Source organism: Arvicola amphibius, chromosome 7 (assembly GCF_903992535.2).
Source record: "Arvicola amphibius chromosome 7, mArvAmp1.2, whole genome shotgun sequence".
In the NCBI taxonomy this organism is placed as follows: domain Eukaryota; kingdom Metazoa; phylum Chordata; class Mammalia; order Rodentia; family Cricetidae; genus Arvicola; species Arvicola amphibius.
This window is the reverse complement of record NC_052053.1, coordinates 62363626-62384696: the sequence shown is the minus strand read 5'-3', so window position 1 is coordinate 62384696 and position 21071 is coordinate 62363626. Positions and strand designations below refer to the sequence as shown.

General features: G+C 40.9%; 1 protein-coding gene across 4 annotated transcripts in view; it reads left to right on the top strand.

Annotated features, from left to right (window-relative positions):
* Window positions 1-21071, top strand: part of Ncapg2 (non-SMC condensin II complex subunit G2) — a 72802-nt gene extending 51731 nt beyond the window's left edge. For 3 of the 4 annotated variants that reach the window (XM_038336601.1, XM_038336598.1, XM_038336603.1), the window contains exon 29: window positions 19022-21071. In XM_038336601.1, coding sequence (XP_038192529.1) covers window positions 19022-19073 — 52 coding nt within the window. In that variant the 3' untranslated portion in view covers window positions 19074-21071. The remainder of the gene's footprint in view (window positions 1-19021) is intronic. The other variant, XM_038336602.1, reaches the window with a different exon arrangement.

Sequence of the window (21071 nt, the reverse complement as noted above, 5' to 3'; positions counted from 1 at the left end):
CTGAAGGTCAGAATAGCAAAGCAGCCAGTCACTGGCTCTTACCTCTACCTCAGTCTGAAATGGCGATGCTGCCTCCAGTAATCTCAAAATGAAACTGAGAGCTGTCTCCTCAACTTTTATAATCCCCTCTAGGGCTGGGATGAAGGGAGTGCACCACTACCACCTGGTTTCTGTGACAAGCTAGTGTGGCTCCTGGGATTAAAGGTGTATGCATTGTGGCTGGTTACTCCCATGACATTCATATCACTGTTGCACCAGTGGGCATACTTGTTAGGCCAGTCCATTTTGTAGCTCTCGGGGTTCACAGATGGATTAGATTGATGTTACTTTTCCCCTTTATTAGCATGCATAGCACCTTCTAGCACACTGTGAAACTAGTCAGTAGGGATGAAGATTCCATGTGAGTACCAGTTTGATTTCTCCATGTTGTATGACTTGAGTGTGCAATATTTTCATAAAGAGAGTCTTAAGGTCAAGTTGTGGGGACTAATCAAAGCTTGTGATGTTTAGGAATTACGGGGCCTCACTAGCTACCAGCTGAAAAAGAACTCACCTGTTCTTGGTACTGAGGTTGTTATTTACTAGCCTCTTGTATCTAGTTAGGGCATTGACCGCCAGTATAAGGTAATGCCTTTTAAAATATATGTATGTATTTTAGGAAGATTCTCTATCAATATGCTTCCATGTGACCTTTTCAAAAGGCCTTTCGTGTTACTTATACCCTGCTCACATTCACTCTTTTACCCTGCCTCCCCATTCTGCACCTCGTTTAGTCTTTCCTGCTCTTTTATTCCCTTATCCTGTTTTATATAACTGTATTCCTCACTTGAAATATGTCCTGCTCCCTCATTTCTTAATCTCAGTGGGCATTCCAAATGAAACATACACATGTAGTCTATAGACTAAACCTCTATCAGATGTATTTTCCCATTCTGTAGGCTGCCTCTAGAGTGGAATGTTGGTGTCCTTTGCTGTACAGAAGCTTCTCAGTTTCTTGAGGTCCCATTTATCAGTTGTTGATTGTTAATGCCTGAGCTTCTGGGGTCCTGTCCAGAAAACTGCTTTCCAATATTATAAGTTGAAGTGTGTGTTACCTATTTTCTCCTCTCTCACAGTCAGGCTGTCAGGTCTTATGTTGTGGTCCTTAGTCCATTTGGGATTGAGCTTTGTGCAGGGTAAGAGATGAGAATGTATTTCATTCTTCTTTATGTAGCTATCTAGTTTGAATAGCACCTTGTGTTTTCTCCAGTGTGTATTTTTGGCCTCTTTGTCAAAATTTAGGTGACTGTAGGTTCATGGATTCATATCTGGGTTCTCAGTTCTATTCTGTTGGTCAGTGTATCTGTTTTTATGCCAGTACCATGTTTTTATTATTGTAACTCTGTAGTATAATTTAAAATTAGGGATGCTGATACCTCCAGTAACTCCTTTGTTGTTCAGTTGTTTCAGCTATTGTGTATCTTTTGTATTTACATGTGAAATTTAAGATTTTTTTCCTCCAATTTGATTGCAGCTGATAGTTTTGATAGGTATAGTAGTTTGGGGTTGGTATCTGTGGTTTTTTACAACATCATTCCAGGCCCTTCTGTTTTTTATTTTTTATTATTATTATTATTTTTAATATTTATTCTGTATACAGTGTTCTGCCTGTATGTATCCCTACAGGCCAGAAGAGGGCACCAGATCTTACTACAGATGGTTCTGAGCCACCATGTTGGTTGCTGGGAATTGAACTCAGGTCCTCTGGAAGAGCAGCCAGTGCTCTTAACCACTGAGCCATCACTCCAGCCCCTCCCTTCCTTCTGTTTTTTAAAGTCTTCATTGAAAAGCCAGGTGTTATTCCGATGGGCTTGCCTTTATGTATGAGTTCATCTTTCTCTCTTGCACCTTTCAGTGTCCTTTCTTTGTTCTGTACTTAGTGTTTGGATTATTATATAATATGGGAAGATTCTTTTCTGATCCTGTCTATTTGGTGTTCTGTATGCCTCTTGCAACTTAATAAGCATCATCTTTGTTGATTTTGTTAGAAATGTCGTCTGTGCCTTTGACTTGGGACTCTTCTATATATGTTTTATAGGTTTAGATTTTTTTTTTTTTTTTTTTTTTTTTTTTTTGGTTTTTCGAGACAGGGTTTCTCTGCAGCTTTTTTAGAGCCTGTCCTGGAACTAGCTCTTGTAGACCAGGCTGGCCTCGAACTCACAGAGATCTGCCTGCCTCTGCTTCCCGAGTGCTGGGATTAAAGGCGTGCGCCACCACCGCCCGGCTAGGTTTAGATTTTAATAATATCCCAGAAGTCCTGTGTTTTCTATTCCTAAGGTATGTTTTTTGTTTGTTTTTTAGATTAAGCATTTTTGTTTGTTCTTTTAGTTTTAGTTTGTATTCTTGGTTGTCTTGGAACTGTCTGTAAACCAAGGTGGCCTTGAATTCCGAGATGTTCCTGTCCGTCTCTGTCTTCTGAGTGCTGGGATTTAAGGACCAGCACCACCATGCATTTTTCAATGACTGATTCGTTTCACCTGTCTTCTCTTCAGCTTCTGTCTTCCACTTGATCAATGCTATTGGTGAGATTTTTCCTCTTTACTTTTTGTTTGACAGCTTCAGTGTTTCATTTTGAGTCCTAACTTTTTAGCTTTTCTTTAGTGAGTTTCTTTAGTAAATTCCATTTTTGTATCCCGGAGTTTTTCATTATTTTATTCAACTGTTTGTGTCTTTGAAGCCCACAGTCAACCATTTGTTCATATTGTCTTTGAATTCCATATTTGTAATTGCTGTTTTGTAACCGCTGACTTATATATTAGCTAAATTGCTTTTCTCAGGACACATTATGATGAGGGTACTAAATTCTGGAGGAGATATGTCTTGCTTATTTATGTTGACTGTGTTTTTGCAATGGGACCTTGGCATCTGGAGTTAGGGTTGTTTCTCTTGGTGTGAATATATGGTCTCACCTTTGTTTGTTAAGTGTTTGGAGTTTGGATTGTCGTTATATTAACTTGTCAGGTTGTGGGTCAGCTGAATGCTGTTTGGTGTTCAGTCTTGAGGCCACTCTGTTAATGTGTGAATGGGATATCAGAAGTAGTCCCAGCTTACCTTGGTATAGGTGCACCTTCTTACACCTACGAGTAAACTTCTCTAGGCTTAGATTCTTGCATCTGATCTTCAAAGGCTTGTGGAGGACTCTCTGGATTCTTGAGTTGGTTCTTTGATAGCTGGGGCTGGTGCCACAATGATAATTTAGCAGTGCTCTCTAGAGGCAGAGTACAGGAATACACTCCCCTAAAATAGGTGGCCTGGAGGCCAGTCTGGGGTCTCTTGTCTTTGGTTGGGGCACAAAACTGGCAGCGTGGTAGGTAAAGTGGCTGATTGGCATCACCACCTAAAGTTCTGGGTCAGATTCCTTACTGTTCCAGATGGCTAGGTTGGCTGATGGTATTTGGAGGACCTATCTGGAGTTCTGGGTCAATTTCCATGTGGTACTGGGTGTCATGGTTCTTACAGTGGTTGTTTGACAGTCAGGTGGACAAAAATAGAATGTCTGTTAAGAGCTTTAGCCGTGGACTGGAGAGATGACTACACGATTGGTTCTCTAAAGGCCCAGAATAGAATTATTATGTATTAAATATTATTAATATAATATTAAATATATTAAAAGGGATTTATTAGACTGGCTTATCGGACGTGGTTCAACAATGGCTATCCGACTGACTAGTTGTTCAATTCATAAGGCTGGATGTCTCAACAGTGCCAATCTGGTGCTAACATCTTAGAAGGTTCCTAAAGAGCTGCTGGCCTTTAATCTGTGTTGGAATCCTGAAGAATTTGGATTTAATACTGACAGCAACAGGATAGATGAACTTTTGTGCGTGGGAATAGATATAGATCTATTTGCATTCTTCTACATGCTAACATTCAGTTAGGCCAACACCATTTGTTGAAGATGCTTTCTTTTTTCCATTTTATATTTTTAGCTTTTTTTGTCAAAAACCAGGTGTTCATAGGTGTGTAGATTAACATCAGGGTCTTCAATTAAATTCCACTGGTCCACTTGTTTGTTTTTATGCCAATACCAAGCAGTTTTCATTACTATAGCTCTATAGTAGAACTTGAAGTCAGGGTTGGCGATACCTCCGGAGGTTCCTTTCTTGTACAGGATTATTTTGGCTATCTTGGGTTTTTTGTTTTTCTATATGAAGTTGAGTATTGTTCTTTTGAGGTCTTTGAAGAATTGTGTTGGGAATTACATTGGATCTGTAGATTGCTTTTTTTTAGGTAAATTGCCATTTTTATTATGTTGATCTTACCTATCTGAGAACATGGGAGATCTCTCCATTTTCTGATATCTTCATTTTCTTTTTTCAAACACTTAAAGTTCTTTTCATACAGGTCTTTCACTTGTGTTTCACTTGCGTTACCCCAAGGTATTTTATGTTATTTGTGGCTATTGTAAAGGTTGATGTTTCTCTGATTTCTTTCTCAGCCCTTTTATCATTTGTATATAGAAGGACTACTGAGTTTTGAGTTGATCCTGTATCTTACCACATCACTGAAGGTGTTTGTTTATCAGTTGTAGGATTTCCCTGGTACAAATTTGGGGGCCACTTATGTATACTATTATATAATCTGCAGATAGCGAAAGTTTGGCTTCTCTCTTTCCAATTTGTATCCTCTTGATCTCCTTTTGTTTTCTTACCGCTCTAGCTAAAACTTCAAGTACTATGTTGAATAGATATGAAGAGAGTGGACAGTCTTGTCTTTTTTCCTGATATTAGCGGAATTGCTTTGAGGTTCTCTTCATTTAATTTGATAATGACTGTCAACTTACTATATATTACTTTTATTATGTTTAGGTATGTTCCTTGTATCTCTGATCTCGCCAAGACCTTTTTCATGAAAGGGTGTTGGATTTTGTCAAGGCTTTTTCAGCATTTAGTGAGATGATCATATGTCTTTTTTCCTTCAGTTTATATTGTGGATTGCATTGATAGATTTTTGTATGTTGAACCATTCCTGCATCTCTGGGATTAAGCCAACTTGATCATGGTGAATGATGTTTTTGATGAGTTCTTGGATTTGGTTTGCCAGTATTTTATTGAATATTTTTGCATCAGTGTTCATGAGGGAGATTGGTCTGTAATTTTCTTTCTTAGTTGAGTCTTTGTGTGGTTTGGGTATCAGGGTAGCTGTAGCTCCATAAAAAGAGTTTGACAGCATTTATTCTGTTTCTGTCATGTGGAACACTTTGAGAAGTATAGGTATTAGCTGTTCTTTGAAGTTCTGGTAGAATTCTGCACTGAAACCATCCAGCCCTGGGTTTTTTTTTTTTTTTTTTTTTTTTTTTTTTTTTTTTTTTTTTTTTTTTTTGAGTTGGGAGGCTTTTGATGACTGTTTTTATTTCCTTGCAGGTTATAGATCTATTCACCTGGTCTTGATTTAATTTTGGTATGTGGTACCTATCCAGAAAATTGTTCATTTCTTTTACATTTTTCAGTTTTGTGGAATACAAGTTTTTATTGTATGACCTAATGATTTCCTCTGTGTCTATCATTTCTGATTTTGTTAATTCAGATGTTCTCTTTCTGCCTTTTGATTAGTTTGGATAAGGTTTTGTGTATCTTGTTGATTTTCTCGGAGAACCAGGTCTTTGTTTCATTGATTTGTATTGTTTTCTTTGTTTCTGTTTTATTCATTTCAACCTTCATTTTGATTTTTTCCTGTCATCTACTCCTCCTGGGTGAGTCTTCTTTTTGTTCTAGAGTTTTCAGGTATGCTGTTAAGTCACTAGTGTGAGATTTCTTCATTTTCTTTATCTAGGCACTTAGTGCAATGAATTTTCCTCTTCGTACTGCTTTCATAGTGTCCCATAGGTTTAGGACATTCATTTTTTGTTGTGCATTCACTTTTGTTGAATTCTCGGAAGTCTTTAATTTCTTTCTTTATTTCTTCCTTGAGCAAGGGTTGATTCAGTTGAGCATTGTTCAGTTTCCATGACTTTGTAGGCTTTCTGCCATTAGTGGTGTTCCTGAATTCTAACTTTAAGCTATGGTGATCTGATAAGATACAGGGGATTATTCCATTATTTTAAATCTGTTGAGGTTTGCTTTGTGACCAAGTATGTGATCAATTTTAGAGAAGGTTCCATGAGGTGCTGAGAAGAAGGTATATTCTTTTGTGTTTGGGCGAAATGTTCTGTAGATGTCTATTAAGTCCATTTGAGTCATGGCATCTATTAGTTCTCTTATTTCTCTGTTAGGTTTTTGTGTAGCAGACTTTTCTATTGGGGAGAGTGAGGTGTTGAAGTCCTCTACTGTAAGTGTGTGGGGTTTAATGTGTGATTTAAGCTTTAGTAATGTTTCTTATACATATGTGGGTGCTCTTGTGTTTGGGGCATAGATATTCAGAATTGAGACTGCATCTAGATGGATTTTTTCCTGTGATGTGTGTTAGATACCAGGATAGCTACACCTGCTTGTTCCTTAGGTCCATTTGATTGGAAATCTTTCCCCAATCCTTTACTCTGAGGTAATGTCTTCTTTGAGGTTGAGGTGTGTTTCTTGTATGTAGCAGAATGATGGATCCTGTTTTCATATCCTTTCTATCAACCTGTGTCTTTTTATAGGTGAATTGAGTCCATTGGTATTAAGAGATATTAACAACCAGTGATTATTTATTCCTGTTATTTTTCTGATAGTATTTGCGTGTTTCCTGGTGTGACCTTACCTGTTACCTGTGTTTTAGTGGAGTTTTCCTTCTAGTATTTTCTGTAAGGCTGAGTTTGTGGATAGGTATTATTTAAATTTGGTTTTGTCATGGAATATCTTGTTTTCTCTGTCTTTGGTGATTGAAAGCTTTGCTTGGTGTAGTAGCCTGGGCTTGTATCTGTGGTCTCTTTTTCTGCACCACATCTATATCTAGGACTTTCTGGCTTTCAGAGTTTCCATTGAGAAGTCAGGTGTAATTCTGATAGGTCTGCCTTTATATGTTCATTGGCCTTTTTTCTTTGCAGCTCTTAATATTTTTTCTTTATTCTGTATGTTTAATGTTTTGATTATTATATAGTAAAGGGTCTTTTTTTTTTCCTGGTTTAGTCTCTTTGATGTTCTGTAAGCCTTTTGTACCTTCATAGGGATATCATTCTTAGGTTGGGAAAGTTTTCCTCCCTGATTTTTTTGAATATATTTTCTGTGCCTTTGAGCTGTAGTTCTTCTTCTATTCCTATTATTCTTAGGTTTGGTCTTTTCATGGTGTCCCAGAGTTCCTGGATGTCTTGTGTTAAGGATTTGTTGGATTTAACATTTTCTTTTTTTTTTTTTATTAAAGATTTCCAGCTCCTTCCCTCCTCCTCCCCCTTCCCTCCCCTCCCTTCCATCCATACCCCCACTCCACCCCTCTCCAAGACAAAGAGCCATCAGGGTTCCCTTCACTATGTTAAGTCCAAGGTCCTCCCAGCTCCCCCTAAGTCCAGGAAGGTGAGCAACCAAACTGACAAGGCTCACAGTGAGCCCGTCCATGCTGTAGAGTTCACGTTCATTGCCATTGTCCTTGGTTTCTCAGTCCTCCTTTGACTGATGAATCTATTTCCTTTATCATATCTTCGAGATTCTCTCTTCTATCTCTTATTGTGTTGATTATGCCTGAATCTGTTGCTGTTCGTTTACCCAGATTTTCATTTTCCAGAATTCCCTCAGTTTGTGGTTTCTTAATTGACTCTATTTCTGTTTTCAAGTCTTGAACTGTTTGAGCTGTTTGCTTCACCTGCTTTTTTTTTCCTTTGTTTTCTTGGCTTTCTTTAAGAGATTTATTGATTTCTTCCAATTTTCATTTCCCTTTTTTTCTTTAGAGAAAATTTTCATTTCCTCTTTAAGAGTCTGTGTTATCTTTATAAAGTTGTATTTAAGGCCATTGTCTTCTTCTAGGTTAGGATGTTCAGGTCTTCCTGCTGTAGGACCCCTAGGCTCTGGTGCTGCCATATTTGTTTTTATGTTGAATGTGTTCTTACACTGCCATCTTCCATCTCTTCCTCCAGGGGGTGCAGGTGGGGCCTGTGCTTCAAGGGAGTCCCTCTTCCTCCAATTGGTAAAGGTGGGGTCTGTGGCTTAGGTGGTGTCTCTTCCAGGTGCAGGCAGGTCCATGCCTCTAGTGGACGCTGATATGTTCGGTTCTCCTCCAGGTATAGTCAGGGCCAAGACTCCAGTGGTCACAGATGAGGTGGGGGCATGGTTGCACATGTGGGCATGCTGTTTCAGAGTGCTTGGGGTTTGGTGGGGCCTGGGATGTGCCTCCCAGGGCTAGGGCCTAGAGAGCAGAGCCCTCCGACTGGGAACCAGACAGTCATCTTTCTGCAGGCAGTCTGGGTCAAGGCTCTGGTGGATGCAGATGCGATGGGGGATGGTTGCACGTGTGGGCACCACAGTGTTTTAATTGTTTTAGTTTTATAATAATTCTTTAAATTGTGTAACATTTATCTTTGACCTTGATATTTCTTTGACATTTGATCTTTGTTTCTACATATAAGCATTAGTAATTTTGTCAGTATCATATAATTCACTGTGGTTTTTATCAAGATTGAACTAAATCTTTCAAAGTTGGGAAAGAATGTAATCTTGGCACTATTGAATCTTCCTATCCATGAACATAGACTAGCTCTTCATTTGAGTGAAAATCTCTTGTAATTGTGATTTCATAGTAAATTTTATTTAAGACTGGCTTTATGTCAGATCACCACAACTGCTGCTCTACTGTGCTGCTCTGTTTGTTTATCTTGTTTAAATGAAAGAAACCACATGTAAGTTGGAACAGAAAGCTCAAAGTTAAGATTTTGTTTGTTTGTTGGTTTTCAAGACAGTAATAGCTCTGCCTGTCTTGGAACTCACTGTGTAGACCAGGCTAGCCTCAAACTTCACCGAGACCTTCCTGCCTCTGCCTCTCATGTGCTGGGACTAAAGGTATGTGGCATCACTGCCTGGATAAAGTTAAGAATTTTTAATGAAACTGGAATAGAGGATTATTCGCTAATGAGAAAGAACTCTGAAAAATTGAAAGATTACAGGAAAACAGAGCAGCCCAACTCTAGGGGCTGTAGAGCCCCAGGCTGGGATCTAGAGGACCTTTTCTGCTGGCCCGACACTAACCATGGTGCTAAGCTAGAGCTGTGGGCCTATCTGTGGCTAAGTAGAGGAGTGGACAGAGTCTCCTGGAAAAATTTCCTTCCTCTGACAATTCAACCCCAATAAGAGCACTCGAGTGTGTGAGTCAGTTTGAAGGTTATGAAGGAAATACTTTACTTTTAAACTGTTGACTATTTATTAAGGTGTTAATGCAGTTGGACTTTGCTACTGTATACTTTAGGAAGAAAGTCAGCTCAGTTCTGGGAACTCTGTGGCCTGTAACCTGCTGCAGAGATGACAAGATAACCATTGCATTTCAGAAAGTATTCCAGTTGTATTGACCGACAGATATTGGGACTACAAGCTAGCAGTGTTGTTTCCATGGAATGCAGCAACGAGTCCCAGCATATGTCAGCGTGCTTTTGCTAGAATCTTGTTTGTTGAGTGGTGCAGACCATTCTGATGATGAAAGGGAAGCCCTTCTTGTTAGTGCCCTTTACTTCTTCTCACGCTTACCTCATCAAAGGACTTGAACATAAACACATGCATTGTGCTCATCTCCATGGTTTCTACAGTTTTCTGTCATTAGCTATCCTCTCTACTGAACCAACTGCCAGGGGAGACAGTTCTCTTCAAGGAGAAGATGCCCGTGCTTGGTCGGGCTCAGTTTTCTCTCCAGTAGTTCTGGTGTTTTGTTGTCTAGCCTGTTGGATTCAGAATAAAGTTGCTCCTATTGTACTTTAATTGCTTCCCTTGCTTTAGCATATGCTGGGTTGAGCATAAAACATGAAAACTTTAAGAAACACTAACATTTACTACCACACTGTTGCAATGAAATACCAAGCATTTTGTATTTATCACTTTCATAATCAGTATGAAGATAGAATGTGTTTGTAATTCAAGGTTATAGATATATGTTAAGGTCTGGTGTTCCATCACAGATGTTTACTAGTGAGTTGATGGGCTGTAATCCCATGGCATACAAGTACTTGCCAAAATTGAGTACACTGTATGTGGGCTACCAGTGCCCTTGCTGTGAGAGTCCAGGAGGGTTTACTGATCAGTATCGATAAGTAGGGGATTAATTTCTTTGTCCCTCTCTAGAATTTTAGTAGTCCTTTTATAGGGTGATTCTGCAGCAGGATGCATTTTTTTTTCTTTTTTTTTTTTTCCTCATGGTTTATTTTTTTTATATTTAAAAATTTCCATCTCCTTCCCTCCTCCTCCCCCCTCCCTCCCCTCCTCCTCCCCCTTCCCTCTCCTCCTTCTCCCCCTTCCCTCCCCTCCCCTCCACCCATACCTCCCCTCCCTCCCTCTCAAGGCCAAGGAGCCATCAGGGTTCCCAACTCTATGCTAAGACCAAGGTCCTCCCAACTCCCCCCAGGTCCAGGAAGGTGATCGACCAAGCTGAGAAGGCTCCCACAGAGCCCGTCCATGCAGAAGAATCAGAGCCCAGAGCCATTGTCCTTTGCTTCTCAGTCAGCCCCCGCTGTTGGCCACATTCAGAGAGACGGGTTTGGTCGCATGATCCATCAGTCCCATTCCAACTGGAGTTGGTGATCTCCCATTAGTTCTGTCCCACCGTCTCCATGAGTGAACGCACCCCTCTCGTTCCTGACTTTCTCCCTCATGTTCTCGCTCCTTCTGCTCCTCATCAGGACCTTGGGAGCTCAGTCCAGTGCTCCAATGTGGGACTCAGTCATCTTCCCCATCTGTCGCCAGCTGGAGGTTCCCTCACGGTCCTGACTTTCTTTCTCATGTTCTCTCTCCTTCTGCTCCTCATCAGGACCTTGGGAGCTCAGTCCGGTGCTCCAATGTGGGGCTCTGTCATTTTCTTCATCTATCGTCAGGTGGAGGTTCTATGGTGATATGCAAGAAATTCATCAGTATGGCTATAGGAACTGGCCTTTTCAGGCTCCCTCTCCTCAGCTGACCAAGGAACTAACTGGGGGCGTCTCCCTGGAAACCTGGGAACCCCTCTAGGGTCAAGTCTCTTGACAACCCTCAGGTAGCTCCTTAAATTAAGATATATGCTTCCCTGCTCCCATATCCACCCTTCCTATATCCCAAGTACCCCATTCCTCCGAGCTCCCCCCGTTCTCCCCTTCACACTTTTCTCTCCCCATCTTCCCTTGGCCCAGTCTTGCCCAACCCTCAAGTTCCCAATTTTGCCTGGCGATCGTGTCTACTTCCAATATCCAGGAGGATTACTATATCTTTTTTTGGGAGTTCACCTTCTTATTATCTTCTCAAGGATCCCAAATTTATAGGCTCGATGTCCTTTAATTATGGCTAGAAACCGATTATGAGTGAGTACATCCCATATTCATTTTTTTGGGTCTGGGTTACCTCACTCAGAATAGTGTTTTCTATTTCCATCCATTTGCATGCAAAATTCAAGATGTCATTGTTTTTTACCGCTGAGTAGTATTCTAGCATGTATATATTCCACAGTTTCTTCATCCATTCTTCCACTGAAGGGCATCTAGGTTGTTTCCAGGATCTGGCTATTACAAATAATGCTGCTATGAACATAGATGAGCATATGCTTTTGTTGTATGATTGGGCATCTCTAGGGTAGATTCCCAATAGTGGAATTGCTGGGTCCTGGGGTAGGTTGATCCCGAATTTCCTGAGAAACCGCCACACTGCTTTCCAAAGTGGTTGCACAAGTGTGCATTCCCACCAGCAATGGATGAGTGTACCCCTTACCCCACAACCTCTCCAGCAAAGGTTATTATTGGTGTTTTGGATTTTAGCCAATCTGACAGGTGTAAGATGATATCTCAAAGTTGTTTTGATTTGCATTTCCCTGATAGCTAGGGAGGTTGAGCATGACCTTAAGTGTCTTTTGGCCATTCGAACTTCTTCTGTTGAGAATTCTCTGTTCAGTTCAGCGCCCCATTTTTTAATTTGGTTAATTGGCATTTTACCGTCTAGTCTCTTGAGTTCCTTATATATTTTAGAGATCAGACCTTTGTCAGTTGCAGGGTTGGTGAAGATCTTTTCCCAGTCAGTAGGCTGCCTTTGTGTCTTAGTGACAATGTCCTTTGCTTTACAGAAGCTGCTCAACTTCAGGAGGTCCCATTTATTCAATGTTGCCCTTAAAGTCTGTGCAGCTGGGGTTATGCATAGGAAACGGTTCCCTGTGCCCATTTGTTGTAGAGTACTTCCCACTTTCTCCTCTATCAAGCTCAATGTGTTCAAATTAATATTGAGGTCTTTAATCCATTTGGACTTGAGTTTTGTGCATGGTGATAGATATGGATCTACTTTCATTCTTCTACAGGTTGACATCCAGTTATGCCAGCACCATTTGTTGAAGATGCCCTCTTTCTTCCATTGTGTACTTTTGGCTCCTTTATCAAAAATCAGGTGTTCGTAGGTTTGTGGTTTAAGATCCGGGTCTTTTATACGATTCCATTGGTCAACTTCTCTGTTTTTATGCCAATACCAAGCTGTTTTCAATACTGTAGCTTTGTAATAGAGTTTGAAGTCAGGGATGGTAATGCCTCCAGATGAACCTTTATTGTATAAGATTTTTTTGGCTATCCTGGGTTTCTTGTTTTTCCATATAAAGTTGATTATTGTCCTCTCAATCTCTGTGAAGAATTTTAATGGGACCTTGATTGGGATTGCATTGAATCTATAGATTGCTTTTGGTAGAATTGCCATTTTTACTATGTTGATCCTCCCAATCCACGAGCAGGGGAGATCCTTCCATTTTCTGGTATCCTCTTCAATTTCTTTCTTCAAAGACTTAAAAGTTCTTGTCAAATGAATCCTTCACTTCCTTGGTTAGAGATAATCCCAGATATCTTATGCTATTTGTGGCTATTGTGAAAGGTGATACTTCTCTGATTTCCCTCTCTGCTTCCTTATCCTTTGTGTATAGGAGGGCGACTGATTTTTTGGAGTTGATCTTGTAACCTGCCACGTTACTGAAGGAGTTTATCAGCTGTAGGAGTTCTTTGGTGGAGTTTTTGGGGTCGCTTATGTATACTATCATATCATCTGCAAATAATGAAAGTTTAACTTCTTCCTTTCCAAATTGAATCCCCTTGATTCCCTTATGTTGTCTTATTGCTATTGCTAGAACTTCAAGCACTATATTGAAGAGATAGGGAGAGAGTGGACAGCCTTGTCGTGTTCCTGAATTTAGTGGGATAGCCTTGAGTTTCTCTCCATTTAATATGATGTTAGCTGTCGGCTTGCTGTAAATAGCTTTTATTATATTTAGGAATGACCCTTGTATCCCTAATCTCTCCAAGACCTTTATCATAAAAGGGTGCTGAATTTTGTCAAATGCTTTTTCAGCATCTAATGAGATGACCATATGGTTTTTTTCCTTCAGTTTATTTATATGATGGATTACATTGATAGATTTTCGTATGTTGAACCAGCCCTGCATCTCTGGGATGAAGCCTACTTGATCGTAATGGATAATTTTTCTAATGTGTTCTTGGATTCGGTTTGCCAGTATTTTATTGAGAATTTTTGCGTCAATGTTCATGAGTGAGATTGGCCTGTAATTCTCTTTCTTGGTTGAGTCTTTGTGTGGTTTAGGTATCAGGGTAACTGTAGCTTCATAGAAGGAATTTGGCAGTGACTCTTGTGTTTCTATATTATGAAATACCTTAAGGAGTATAGGTATTAGGTCTTCTTGGAAGTTCTGGTAGAACTCCGCATTGAAACCATCTGGTCCTGGGCTCTTTTTGGTAGGGAGGTTTCTGATAACAGTTTCTAATTCTTCGCCACTAACAGGACGATTTAGAGCATTTACCTGGTCCTGGTTTAACTTTGGTATATGGTATTTATCTAAAAAACTGTCCATTTCTTTTACATTTTCCAATTTTGTGGCATACAGGCTTTTGTAGTAAGATCTAATGATTTTCTGAATTTCCTCTGTGTCTGTGGTTATGTCCCCCTTTTCATTTCTGATCTTATTAATTTGCGTGTTCTCCCTCTGCCCTTTGATTAGTTTGGCTAAGGGTTTGTCAATCTTGTTAATTTTCTCCAAGAACCAGCTTCTTGTTTCATTGATTCTTTGGATTGTTTTCTGTGTTTCTATTTTGTTATTTCTGCCCTCAGTTTGATTATTTCCAGTCTTCTACTTCTCCTAGGTGAGTCTGCTTCTTTTTTTTACAGAGCTTTCAGGTGTGCTGTTAAGTCACCAATGAGTGCTTTCTCCGTTTTCTTTAAGTGGGCACTTAGTGCTATGAACTTTCCTCTTAGCACTGCTTTCATTGTGTCCCATAGGTTTGAGTATGTTGTGTCTTTGTTTTCATTAAATTCAAGAAAGACTTTAATTTCTTTCTTTATTTCTTCCTTGACCCAGGTGTGGCTCAGTAGTTGACTGTTCAGTTTCCATGAGTTTGTGGGCTTTCTGGGGGTAGCATTGTTGTTGAATTCTAATTTTAATCCATGGTGATCCGATAAGACACAGGTGGTTACTAATATTTTTTTGTAACTGTGGAAGTTTGCTTTGTTACCAAGTATATGGTCAATTTTCGAAAAGGTTCCATGAGCCGCAGAGAAGAAGGTATATTCTTTCCTATTTGGGTGGAATGTTCTATAGATGTCTGTTAAGTCCATTTGGTTCATTACCTCCATTAAGTCTTTCAATTCTCTGTTAGGTTTCTGTCTGATTGACCTGTCCATTGGTGAGAGAGGAGTGTTGAAGTCTCCAACTATTAGTGTGTGTGGTTTGATGGCTGCCTTGAGTTCTAGAAGTGTTTCTTTTACATAAGTGGGAGCTTTTATATTAGGGGCATAGATATTCAGGATTGAGACTTCATTCTGATGGATTTTTCCTGTTATGAGTATAAAGTGTCCCTTTCCGTCTCTTCTGATTGATTTTAGTTTGAAGTCAACTTTGTTGGAAATTAGTATGGCCACACCCGCTTGTTTCTTAGGGCCATTTGCTTGATAAACCTTTTCCCAACCCTTTACTCTGAGTAGGTGTCTGTCTTTGTGGTTGAGGTGTGTTTCTTGTAAACAGCAAAATGTTGGATTCTGTTTTCGTATCCAGTCTCTTAGCCTGTGCCTTTTTATAGGTGAATTGAGTCCATTGATATTAAGTGATATTAATGACCAGTGGTTGTTAACTTCAGTCATTTTTAGTAGTAGAGTTTGTGTGTTTCCCTTCTTCTAGTTGTGCTGGTGGAGGGTCGCTAGATGCCTGCGTTATTGTGGGCGTTGTTGGACTCCTTGGTTTGTGATTTTCCTTCTATTACTTTCTGCAAGGCTGGATTTGTGGCTGCGTATTGTTTAAATCTGTTTTTGTCCTGGAATATCTTGTTTTCTCCATCAATGGTGAATGCAAGCTTTGCTGGGTATAGTAGTCTAGGCTTGCATCCATGTTCCCTTAGTGTCTGTAGCACATCTATCCAAGCTCTTCTGGCTTTCATGGTTTCCATTGAGAAATCAGGTGTAATTCTGATAGGTTTCCCTTTATATGTTACTTGACCTTTTTCCTTTGCAGCTCTTAATATCTGTTCTTTATTCTGTATGTTTTGTGTTTTGATTATTATATGGCGTGGGGATGCTTTCTTTTGATCCAGTCTATTTGGTGTTCTGTAGGCTTCTTGTACCTTCATAGAACATCCTTCTTTAGGTTGGGGAAGTTTTCTTCTATAATTTTGTTGAATATGTTTTCTGGGCCTTTGAGTTGTAATTCTTCTCCTTCTTCTACCCCAATTATTCTTAGGTTTGGTCTTTTCATGGTGTCCCAGATTTCCTGGATGTTTTGTGTTAAGAATTTGTTAGATTTGTTTAGTTCTTTAATCTGTGAGTTTATTTCCTCTATAGTATCTTCAGAGTCCGAGATTCTTTCTTCCATCTCTTGTATTCGGTTGGAAATACTTGTCTCTGAAGTTTCTGTTCGTTTACTCAGAGTTTCCATTTCCAGTTCTTCCCTCAGATTGTGTTTTCTTCAATACCTCCATTTCATTTATCAGGTCTTGTACTGTTTCCCTTACCTGTTTGATTGCTTTTTCTTGTTTTTCTTGTTTTTCTTGGGTATCTTTGAGAGATTTATTTATTTCGTCTACCTTTTTGTTTGTCATCTCCATTTCTTTATGGCAGTTTTTTACCTCCTGTTTAAGGTCCTCTATTATTTTCATAAAGTACTGTTTAAGGTCAGTTCCTTCTATATCTTCTGGGGTAGGGTGTTCAATTCTTGTTGTTTCGGGATGTCTGGCTTGTGGTGATGTCATGTTGCCTTTCATGTTGTTGGAGGAGCTCCTGCATTGGCGCCTGCCCATCTCTTCCTTCAAAAGGAGCCCGGAGGCGTTTGGCGTCCTAGACCAATCTTTGCTGTGACTGAAACTGGTTGGATCTCCCCAGTGCCAGAGGAGGACCTATTCCTTGCATCACAATCTGAAGAAGCCCGCACTCCCTTGCAGGAATCCTCAGACCTGCCTGGAGGCCAGAGTCTGACTCCTCTGGGTGGATGGCCTTAGAACAGGAGCAGGACACCTGAGAACACTAGGGAAAGCTTGGGAGACACAGGGACACCGAGAAACCGACACAAGCCTGCAGAGGGAAGTGGGGGTAGGGGGTCTGTGCTCTCTTCCAGGGCAGGTTGCCCCAGGGTCCGCATTCACTCACCAGTTCAGATGGAATGTCAGGGCACAGGATCCAGCAGGATGCTTTTATAGCCTGCTTAGGAGTATTCTTGTTGTCAGCTCTGAGTGGACTTGTGTGGATAATTAAAAGCAATTCACTCACAAGTACGCCTGCTTTTTAGTAATTCTGACATTATTCCTCTGTCCTCCTGTCCCATGATCCTGGCATGTGGTGTTGCAGGGACGGAAGGACTGTATGTTCTCCCTGCTTAGGCTCAAGAGCTGAGGTGTCACATACTCTCTGGGTCACTTGTCTAATGACACGTACATATAGACCCTAGACTCACAAGTCTCTTAGTCCGAAGTTTTGCCACTTTCCTTGCCTTGTTGAGACTGTGTGTCCTCTCTACTTTGTCCCTTTAATTGCCGTTATTTGATGGCTAGTGTATTCCTGCTTTGCTCAGGGAACACAGTGAACTAGTTGTAGGTTCAGTGGTCTCTATAGCATTGGAGCAGTTATGCTAGGCTGTCTGTGAGGCAGACTGCCCTGTGCAGCCTGGCATCTGAGCATCCGAGCTGTTGAAGGAGATAGAGAAGGAAGGGGCCACACTGCTGTGAGGATAGCCTAACTCTTCTACCTCCCACTTAGCAGGCAGTGATACTTTTAATTGAGATGGGGGTGGTAACATGCACTATTTTCCCTCTGTCTTAGCCCTAGCTCCTGAGCTGGCATTGTGTCTCCCCTGGAGGTCTGGAGTGGAGCAGGGGACTCTGAGTCAGCAGTGCTAGACTGTTGAGGTGAGCCACAGAAAGGTCCCAGTTCCTTGTCCCAACTCCTAAAGAGCTGATATGGGTTGACACTTTTTCCACCTTTGAAGGTAAAGAGAGCTTTGGGCTTCTTCTGGTATTCACAAGGCAGAGCGGGTACCCACTGCTCCTGTGTGATATCCTTGCACCCTCTGTTCTGACCCCATGAGGTGTTTACCCTAGGTAGGCTGATTACATGTGGGTATCCTCTCAGGGGACAGCCAGAGCCTGGAACTCAGGAACATGGTGAATAAACAGGTAGATGGTAATGTGAGTCTTTGAAAAAAGTTCCCTTGGTTGGGAAGACCAGTTCAGGCAGATAGGTGTTCCCCAGACACTGCAAAGGTGTCAACACTCACAGTGTTAGGAATTGAAGAAACCTTCTAAGCCAAAGAAAGAGGTGATTCCAAAGACTTCCTGACATGGGGTTCTTCAGGTTTACTTAAATACACATGTGACTAGATAAAATACCTGAGTCTACGGCAAAGGAGAAAATATTAAATCTTTTCTAGGTTTTTGCTGCTTCTACAGAGGCTGCTGGGGTTGTGATAGCCAAAGCTGGCATGTATGTTCCATTAGTAGAGACTGTCAGTGACAGCTGATGTGTGCTGGATACATTTGGTTAAAGAGATGTTTGAAGAAATTCTTGCTTATTTCTATCTATTAATGTTACATTCCGAAATCTAAAATGTCAGTCTTCCCTTGTTAGACTCCAGACATGTAGTCAGTACACCAAGCAGGGGACACTGGCCATCAGTCTTCTTAACTTGCAGTGCTGGCAGCAAGAGAACGGTCACAGAATGTTTCTTTGTCTGCGGAACTTTTGGGAGTAGTTTGAGGATCATCTTGGGAGAGGACATTTGGGGGCAGACTGACTAAACATGTGACAGTGCCGAGCAGGAGTGTTAGCTGATAGGGAGAAAGGGAACGGAACAGAACCTTGTACTTTCCAGATGGTGGATGTGTTTAAATCTGCAGTGTTGCTGCAGTGATTTATATCGGAGTGGTTCAGCCATGGTTCTTGTGAAGACACCCTGAAGGGAGGGGAGAGGCTGCTTCAGTGTTCCTACCACTAGGCCTGGGTATTTAGGCAGACCTGCCTCAGGCAAATGGAGGTAGAAGGGATGGCCATAGTAGCAGAGTACAGTGGTATGGGTGGATGGTTTTCGTTTTCCTTGTTTTCTCATATGCAGTGAAGAGTCTGGACTGAATGCTGTGTAAGACAAGCCACATTGTGCTTCTGTGTACTTGATCTAATGAGGGAGTAGCGTTCAGAAAAGAGTAGTACTAATAAAAGTATTCTTTCTCCAGCTGGATGCCACCAGGTGAGCAGGTGTTACTGAGCCTATGCTCAGACACTGTTACCAGGACCCCAGGATGTGGGCTCTGCAATAGGTGCTAAGGCTTGGCTGGGACTGTTTTCTGCTGTGTAGGTCAGAGGCTTATAGATCACAGACTGTTTTCAAGTGTGTCTGCTTACATACCATTTCTTAACTCTGCTTGTTTGAGGGAACTGAATCTGTGTCTTTCTTCTTGTTTCAGGTTCCTGTACGAATCATCAATAAGAACTTTGGGAGAGTTTCTAAATTCATGACAAAACCACCATCTTTGGGTGTAGAAATAGACTCATGAAAGTCAAATGTGTGTATATCTTTCTTACTTTTTCTTCTTTTGTCAGGCTATGCCTGGAGTCCTGAGTCTGTAGTTACCCAAAGATGAAAGCCAGTAGAGCACTGGTGCTCTACTCTACACGCTGTGCCTTTAATCAGCTGCCAGTCATGGAGAGGGGTAAAGATGTGTGGGAGAAAGACTGGCAAGCAGCTCGCACTCTTACCAGAAGCCCTGGCAACTCGTATGGGAACTGTGGCTTTGGCCAGCTCTTGAGTTCGTTGGCCTATAACTTACCTACTATTTATTATTTGTTAAGACATTTTCGCTGGAACAGATTTCTCTTTGACCTTTCAGCAGGGCTACCATTAGCCCACACAGAACCCTTGTTCAAATGATGAAAAGAATCACTTCGCCAAGACATTTTACCTAACTGCCATCTGTTGTACAGTTGTAATAAATACACAAATATACAGCATTGATATGAAGTGTCTACTCTGTTGCACTCGTGAGGTGCCTAAGTTTTACATCTGAACTAGCAGTCCTACTCCATTAAAGGTCATTTATCAGATCAGAGAAGAATTCTCGTTTGAGTGTTGCTGTGTACTATACGTAATCAAGGATAGAGCAGAAATAAGGTTCAAAAACACCTGCGAAAGTGGAAGTGAATTGAGGAAGGCCTGTGCCAGGAGTGAGTTGCTACCTAGAAATGATTGTCATATCTTAAGACACGGTAGAATGTTATTCAATGCCCAATTGGCCTTGCTTTTCCTCCGCATGTCTATGGCAGAGACACTGGTCTTTTCCTATATTGATGATTATAGAAGACTAAGCAGAGAACTCAAGAGTTAAATGCTTGTCCAAGGCCCATATAAATAATGGGTTAATAGCTGGGCAGTGCTTATACACTCTCTTAATCCCAGCACCTGGAGAGGTGCCTGCAGAAGCAGAAGGATCTCTGTGAGTTTGGGGTCAGCCTGATCTACACAGTGTGTTCCAGGACAGCCAAGGCTATACAGAGAAACCCTGTTTCCAAACACAAGAACAACAACAAATAATGGGTTAATGATGTGAAAGAGAAGAAGGATCTGGTTTTAAATTGACATTTGTATAATATGGCAACCATGAATAGGCAGTGACAACAGTTTTGTGTCATTCATTTAAAAATGCTAACAAGTGGTCCCTTGTGCATATGTGGAGAAGCAATGGCACCAACATCGTGGTAGAAGGATCCTCTACCTCAGGACAATACTAGGCTTCTATAGCCTCTGTCACCCCTCAACACATTTGCCTCAGCAAAGACTCTGGCAAACAACGTTGAGTGGCCTGAACTCAGCATAGGGAGCTCAGGATTACTGCATTGGTGATGGTGGATGGCCTCCCCAGGTGGTAAAGATGAGCTAGCTAGATCAAGCTGAGAACTGTGACGCCATACATTATTAAACTGTTGCAGAAATTGAACCAGTTTGCCTTCCAGTCAACTTGTGACAAATTCAGCAAGGATATGCATAAGTTGGCAAACTAACAGAACTTACTGTTTTAATGCTATAGCACAAGTGTGGTGTGCCGCTGGGAGACGACCTGCAGATAAGAAGACTTTGCATCATGACATAGCATGTCTGTCAACTTACTGATGACTAGGAACAGAAGCTCATGTTAAACCATGTCCTGAACTAATCTGTGAGAAATGTGGCACTTCTGACATGACCAGATCATCACTGAGAGATTCTCCAGGAAGTTGGCTTTGAGATTACTGACACAAGAAGACAGAGCCTTTACTGAATGGAATGCAGATACACAAAAGACCACAGACAACGGAACAAGTTATAATACTTTTACACTTGCCAATGACCAAATAAATGAGATACCATTGATGATACCCCACTGCACTGCTTAAGACTTTTCCTCTCCTTGTTTTTGTTTGCCCTCCTTTTGTTCCTCTTCAGGTTTTAATACTTTCAAGGACTTTTTAAAATAATAAAAG